We start from the raw sequence: 8,164 nt of genomic DNA, 5'->3' as shown, positions 1-8,164 counted from the left end.
CCCATTTTGTATGTCTATCCTTTCCCAGTGGTCAACCTTTCTATTCCTTAGCCAGCACTAGTTTATTTTGAAAATCACTGGTTCATAATACATTTGAAAATCTGGTACTGCTAGATCTCCTTCTGTTACTTTTTTTTTTCATTATTTCTTTGGATATTTCTGATTTTTTTCTCCAAAATGAATTAGCTCAGTAAAATAATTTTTGTTAACAATTTGATTGACATTGAATAAGTAAGTTAATTTAGGTAGGATTATCATTTTAATTATATTGGCTCTAGGAACTATTAATATATCTCTGATTATTTAGATATGACTTTCTCTGTATAAAAACATTTTATAATTATGTTCATATAGTTCCTAGGTTTCTTTTGGCAGGCATACTCTCTGGTATTTTATTTTATCTGTGGTAATTTTAAATTGAGAATTTCTTCTTGTAGAATGCTGTTAATTACATATAAAAGTGCTGATAATTTTTGTGGATTTATTTTGTATCATGTTACATTGCTAAAATTATTGATAGTTTCCATTAACATTTTAGTTGAAGCTGTAGAATTTTCCATATACACCATCATATCATTTGCAAACAGAGAAAGTTTTATTACCTCTTTGCTGATTTTGATTCCTTTAGTTCTTTTTTCTTCTCTTGTTGCTATTGCCAGCATTTCTAATACTGTGTTAAATAATCTTGGTGATAATGGGCATCCTTGTTTCATTTCTGATTTTATTAGGAAGGCTTCTACATTACAAATGATACTTGCTGATGTTTCATATTATTTTAAGAAAAATCCATTCATACTTATGCTTTCCAGTGTTTGTAATAGGAACAAGAGCTATAATTTTTGAAATTTTTTTTCCTGAACCATTTGTTATAATCTTACAGTTTTCTTCATTATTTTGTTATCAATATAGTTTTCCTCATTATAAATTATCCCTGAGTTGTTGGTAGAAATCCTATTTGATCACATTGTATTATTTTTGTGACATATTTTTATCACCTTCCAGCTAGTATTTTATTGAAGATTTTTGCATCCATATTTATTAATGGAATTGATATATTATCCTTTCTCTGATTTTGTTCTTCATGATTTAGATATCAGTGTCATATTTGTTTGTAACAGGAGTTTGGTAAAATTCCTTCTTTATCTGCCATTTCAAACAATTTATTTAATATTAGAATTAGTTGATCTTTAATGTTTGTTAGAAATTTACTTGTAAATCCATCTGGTCCTAATATTTTTCTTAAGAATTTCATATATATCCTGTTCAAATTATGTTTCTACAATTGGTTTGTTTAGATATTCTATTTCCTCCTCTGGTAGGCTATGCACATTTTTTATGGTAAGTATTCTTCCATTTCACTTTCTTCATTAAGTTTTTTCACATATATTTGAGCAAAAAAATTCCTAATAACTTCTTTAATTTAATTTTTATTGGTGGTATATTCAATCTTTTCATCTTCAATACTAACGCTTAATTTTCTTTTCTTAATCATATTAATCAAAGGTATAACTATTTTGTTGATATTTAAAAATAAAACTAACTCAGATTTATTATTAAGTTAATGGTTTTCTTACATTCAATTTTACTGATCTTACCTTTAATTTTTAAGAATTTCTACTTTGTTGTTTAGTTGGGAATGTTTAATCTGTTCTTTTTCTAGTTTTATTTTTTGCTTTTCTAATTCATTGATCTGTTTTCTCTACTTTATTAATATAATTATATATAGAGAAATACATTATCCTATTTAAACCTTTTCCTCATTATTACTTTTTCTGAATTCCACAGGTTTTGTTATGTTGTCTCATTTTTATCATTCTCCTTAATGACATTATTTATTGATTCTATGATCTTTTTTTAATGTACTAATTCTTTAAGATCATTATTTACTTTCCAATTAGTTTTTACAGTTTTTCCACATTTCCTTATTATATACTTTTTTTGCATTATGATCTAAAAAGGATATATTTAATATTCCTGCCTTTCTAATTTTAACTGTTATGTTTTTATGTTCCAATATATTGTCAATTTTTGTAAAGATACCATCTACCAAAATATATTTTAATTAGCTGTTTCAAATGTGTTAAAATTTATTTTAATTAATATATTATTATTAACATATTTTCTCTAAAAGTTTAGTCATACTTATGAAATATGTAAGTTTATCTTTATATAAATTTAATTTACTCATTAAATACTTATTTAGCAGAGAGGATTCAATGGATTTTCTAAACCTTACACTTTAAGTAAATCAGATATCTATACAACTGAGATGAACACTTTATTCAGTGAAAATTCACTTACAGTGCAGACATGATTAAATTGTACATGATCAATTTTCAGAAAATGTAATTATATTAATAGTAATAATTAACATTTATATAGTCATTGCTATTTTCCAAGTATAAGAAGCACTTTACAAATATTGTCTCATTGATCCTCACAACAATACCAGAAGGAAGGACTTATCCTTATACCTATCATACAAATGAGAAAAATGAGGAAAATATAGAGTAAAAGATTTATCCAGAATCATGCTGTAAGTGTCTGATGTTGGATTTGAACTCAGGTCTTCCTAACTCCAGGCCTAGTCCTCTATCTACTGTATCACTTTTCTGTCCTAGAACATAATTATGGGGGAAAATGTCCATGTGAAGACAGTCTGAGGGAGTAAAGGATGCTTTGGACATTATGAAGCAGAATTTCACAGTGAATCTCCAATACCACTCGGGGGAGGGGGAACAAGGTTTTATTTTGAAGTGATCAGTTCTTTAGAAAGGAACACTCCTGGAGAAGAAGGTGATAGCTAATCAACATATCACAGAACAGCTTTAATGAAATACCCTTAAAAACTGTTAGATGAGCAGTGCATACTAGTAGGGATGATGGGAGATAGGACATATATTCATTCTAGATGAGTGTTGTTTCCCTTTATGAACTTGGAGACTGATCCATGATACCTCCCTATCTTTCATAAGGGGAGTAGGACAGGTAGTGATTCAAATCAATGGTGATTGGGAGACTTTCTTTATTTTGTCTCTTGGATTCTGCAGAATACTGTTGATATGATTGACCAGTTGGATAACGGAATATCAGCTTTTGACAGTTCCTAGAAATATTCAGAATTCTCTTTCCCACAAAGGCTCAAAATGAAACATTTCTGAGGTATAGAATGTATCTTAGTCATCGCTTAAACAAATTCTATCCTAAGCAAAAATCCCATTCTTTCTCAGATTCTGAGGAAAACTTAGATTCTGGAAACTATATTATCTACATGGGAGTAACCTCTTCCTACCATGTTTATGTGTTTTTGACTGACTAAATGAATAATCAAAAATAAGAATAACTGGTGTGGAATCCAATAAAATGAAATCAAAATTTCAATTCAGATTGAGAAAGAAAACTGAGAGTGGAAAAAAGTTCTGGGTGAATTAGAGACCAAAAGAAACTTCTCTTGGATATTTGCATAATCTTTATGGGTCCTTCATAGTGTTTTTTTCCCTCCTATTGCCTTCCTCTCTACAATATTTACTCCACCTCTACTACCTGGATGTGTAAAGATTTCAAATCAATATTTGGAGAGCAATGCTAAGCCAGAAAAAATCCAAGAACTTAAAATGAGAAATCTCTTATCCACTTATTGGATCTGGAAAGAAAAGTTATATCTCCACCCTTCCAGTATGGAGAAGGGGGACATCCACTTTATTTCCTACCCAAAGCCATCATGTACCATTTCCTTTCCTCCATACCTTGAACATCTTCTGGATAGCAGCACGGATTTGTTTGGTTTTAAGACTATACACTATGGGATTAACCAGTGGGGGCATGAAGAGATAGAGATTTCCCAGGACAGCATGCGTCAGTGGTGAGCTTTGGTGAGGAATCCGGTGCATCAGTGTAATTGAAAGATGTGGCATGTAATAGATGAGGACAATGAAAATATGAGAAATACAGGTGTTGAGTGCCTTGAGCCTTCCCTCTCTAGAGGCAATGCCTAGCACAGCCCTGAGAATGAGAATATAGGAAAGGCCAATGAGCACAGAATCCAGTCCAAATGAACAAAGGACCAGCACCAGACCATAGAAAATGTTGATTTTGACAGGACCACAGGCCAGCTTCATCACATTCGGGTGGAGGCAGTAGGAGTAGGATAATGTCTGACCCTTACAGAAAGGAAGCCTCTTAAGAAGGATAGGTAATGGAGTCATGAGGAAAACACCCCTCCAGAAAGTTGCCAGTCCCATTTTGGCAATGCGTGTGTGTGTGAGGATGGTGGTATAGTGCAGTGGGCGACTGATGGCCACAAAACGGTCAAAAGCCATCGATAAGAGGATCCCTGAGCCCATAGAAGAGAAAGTGTGGATGAAGAAAAGCTGAGTGAGGCAACCATCAAATGTAATCTCATTGATGCCAAGAATATAGACCAAGAAAACAGAATATAATGTTGAAACAGACAGACCAAGATCAGCCCCTGCCAACATGGATAGAAACAGGTATTGTGGTTCCTGAAGGCTGTGGTCAATCTTCACCAGATACAGTAATGTGCAGTTGCCCAAAAAAGTGATGAAATACATTAAACTCAGTAGTGGGCTCAACCACAAACGGGCCCCTACAAGTCCTCTGAGGCCTGTCAAGATGAAGACAGCTGGCTGAAAAGTAGTACTATTGTATGTCAACATTAGGCCACAGGAGGGTCCTGCTTAGAGTGATTTTCCAGACATGATAACTAGGAAGAAAAGAAGATATTAGAAGTTTATGTGTCTATAGGACACAAGACAACTTTAGATTTTATTAGTTGCTTTAGACACTTTAAACTTTAGACACTTACTCTCAGGATAGAGATTTGGAGTGTGGTAGTAGTCAAGAAGTCAAGTATCAATACATATCTTTTAAAGGAAATTAAAAATAAGCACTGCAAGTGCTTCTTGACCAACTTTATGATAGTGGGTATAAATCCTAGTTTAACTGAGGCCAATTTAGCAAAAAGGACTATACTGCATTATTATAAATTGCATCAGGACAGGAGCTATAGTTTAAGCATCTATGGATCTTCACCTGCATTTAGCACAATGCTGCACACATTGTATGTGCCTTAATAAATTGACTGATTAAATGAATAAATAAGAATAATTGCGGTTGAATTCAATAAATTGAAATATAAATTTTAACTTAGAGCAATAGATACCATTGAGTGGAAGAAAGTTTTATGTGAACTGGAGACAAGAAAAAAATTGTTCTTGAAAATGTGTATTGGCTTAGGTTGCCCTTATATGTTCTTCTTGACTCTGAAGTTTTCTGATTTAATGATAATTAATATTTATGTAACATCTACTATGTGCCAGGTTCTAAGCTAAATGCTTTTTGATTATTATTTCTTTTGATTCTCACAACAATCATTGAAAGTAGGTACAATTATCTCTAATTTACAGATGAGGAAATTGAGGCAAACAAGGGTTATGTAACTTGCCCAGGGTCATACAACTAATAAATGTCTGAGGCTGGATTTGAACTTTGGTCTTCCTCACTCCATTCCTGAAACTCTTTCCACTATCTCACTTAGCTATTCATTTAAGAATAGAAAAAAAATCCAATACTACTTGGGAAAAGAGGGAAAGTTTTAGGGCAGGTTATGTCCCAAGAATCTTTTACCTCTCTACACTAATCATCACTTTTCAGCTCCTTTATGCTCTCTCTTTCTTAGGTTTTCATGATAATACTATCTTCCAGTTCTAACAACTTCTTTTCAATGCTTTTTGTTGGTTCTTCATTTGTGTAGTGTCCACTAAACATGAGTTTTACCCAAGGCTCTATCCTGGCCTCTCTTCTCCTCATATCCTACTTCATGATGATCTCTGTATTTTTCATTAGTTAAATTAGCAATTTTTTTTACCCAGACAATTCCTTGATCTAGCTATACAGTCTTAATTCTTGTGGAATTCTAGTCTGGCTTCACCAGCTACATTTTGGACAGTTTTAACCGGATATCTTGCATTTATCTTACATTCAAAATTGCTTAAGGAGAGTTCATTATAGCACAAATCTTTCCTCTTTTGAACTACCTTTTTAATATTGTGGACACCACTAAACTTTGAGTTACACAATTTCCTTTGCATCATTTTGATTCTATATATTGAATCTATTTTCTTATTGCTTTTATCTTGATGAGTTGTTTTCTCCAATGACAAATTTACTAGTCCTAATCACCTCTCATCTGGATTATTGCAAAAACCTCATAATTGGTTTCCCTTTTGGCTCATCTGAGCAAGCCAACCTCTGATGCTCAGCTACCAAAATAATTTTCCTGAAGTAAAGGTCTGGCTATGTCATCTTTTTACTCAATAGATTTCCTACTTAAAAAATACCCATTACATTTAGGTTATATTTATAAATGCAATTGAATCTGTTTAAATTTTAAGGCTATATATTTACAGCCTTAGCAGTTAAAATCCTTTATAAACTTCCTCCTTTCTGTTTTCCTGTCTTTTTAACTTCACACCCCTCAAAATATTGTATGAGCAAGCTATTTTGGACTATTTATTGTTCCTTACATGACATTCCATCATTTCATCTTCCAACTCAATTTTTTTTTTCCTGGCATTTCCCCCATGATCAAAATTTCTTGCTCTCACCTGCACCTCTTAGTTTCCCTGTTTTCCTTCAAGACTCAGAAACAACCTTATGTTCCATAGGGATGAGGGGGAGGTCCCAGTCGAATGCTATGGGTGTGCATGCATATAATTTCTTACAATATGCACAATATATATGTATGCATGTATGTATGCATATTGTTTCTGCAGTGAGAATATGAGCTCCTGAGACTGGAGAGTGTGTTTTTGCCTTTATATCATTAACACTTAGTATAACTCACAGCATAAGTTGTAATGAGTGATTGTCAATTGGTTAATAAAGAAAAACTAAATGATCTTTCATGTTTCTGACCACAGACAAAGATGATCTCATTTATTCTACATTCGACATACCAATGGGAATAAGGAAGTTTGAATATTTGTAATATAACTTAAAGGTGAAACCCCAATCTTCTGTACCTTGGACTGAAGCAGTAGACTTGAAAGAATAAATTTCTCTCTACAATAGTATTCTTACTGTTTTAGGGTTTATCTTACCCCTTTGGATATTTTTGTTCTGAGTCAAACAATAAACATAGAGTATCGTAATTTGAAAAATCAAAGAGGTAATTTGGTCCCAGCTCTAGGCCAATCATAATCTCTTTGGTACAACCATTTGAACATTTTTTAAACCCTTAACTTCTGTGCATTGGCTCCTAGGTGGAAGAGTGGTAAGGGTGGGCAATGGGGGTCAAGTGACTTGCCCAGGGTCACACAGCTGGAAGTGTCTGAGGCCGGATTTGAACCTAGGACCTCCCATCTCTAGGCCTGACTCTCAATCCACTGAGCTACCCAGGTGCCCCATTTGAACATTTTTAATACTTCCAAGGACTTGAGGACTCATTTGCAAAGCAGAAATAAAGAAAAAAATTCCTATAAATTAATGAAGGAACAAAGCATCTATTAAGTACTTATTCCAGGCAAATCATTGTGCTATGTTCTAGAGATATAAATAGAAAAGCAAGACAATCCCTGTTTCTGAGAGTTCACATTCTAATTCTAATTCATAAGACAACACAGATGAGAAGCAAATGTATTCCAGGTATATAGATGGACTCTAAAAATACACTGATGCAAAAACATAATATGTAGATTTTAGGAAATATCTTTTCGTCTATTTTGACAGGAAGATATAATGAATTAAATAGAGAAAAATTTAATAAGACTGGAATAGCAAATTATTGCTATCAGATTGTAGAAGGACTTGAATTCCAAGGAAGGATCAGGGTTAATTCTTTAGAACTTAAAATCGTTTTACAGCTTTTTTTCAGTATATATTTCCTTGCTTACCTTGATTTTTAGCAAAGTATTTTATTATTATCTTCTGTCCTGCAAAAAAAGAGAGAAAATAGAAAGACATGATTTAGAAGATGATAGAGTTGTCAGGAGTTAGTTTCTAAAGTCAGGTACAAAATCAAAAATCAAATATGACATAATCAAAATTATCTTGTAAAGTTCACAATTCATCATAAAATAGAATATCTCCAGACAACTGTATTCAGAAAAATCTCAAGAGAAAGTAATCTGTATCAGGGGATAGA

General features: G+C 32.8%; 1 protein-coding gene across 1 annotated transcript; it reads right to left on the bottom strand.

Moving 5' to 3' along the window:
• Window positions 1-3,719: 3,719 nt before the first annotated feature.
• On the bottom strand, window positions 3,720-4,676 carry LOC123254601 (olfactory receptor 51G2-like). Its single transcript, XM_044683586.1, has one exon. It carries the CDS (start codon window positions 4,674-4,676, stop codon window positions 3,720-3,722), a length of 957 nt encoding a protein of 318 aa, XP_044539521.1.
• Window positions 4,677-8,164: the final 3,488 nt, after the last annotated feature.

This window comes from Gracilinanus agilis, unplaced genomic scaffold, assembly GCF_016433145.1.
Source record: "Gracilinanus agilis isolate LMUSP501 unplaced genomic scaffold, AgileGrace unplaced_scaffold262, whole genome shotgun sequence".
In the NCBI taxonomy this organism is placed as follows: domain Eukaryota; kingdom Metazoa; phylum Chordata; class Mammalia; order Didelphimorphia; family Didelphidae; genus Gracilinanus; species Gracilinanus agilis.
Note: the sequence above shows the minus strand (reverse complement) of the source record. Positions and strands in the feature narration are given on the sequence as shown.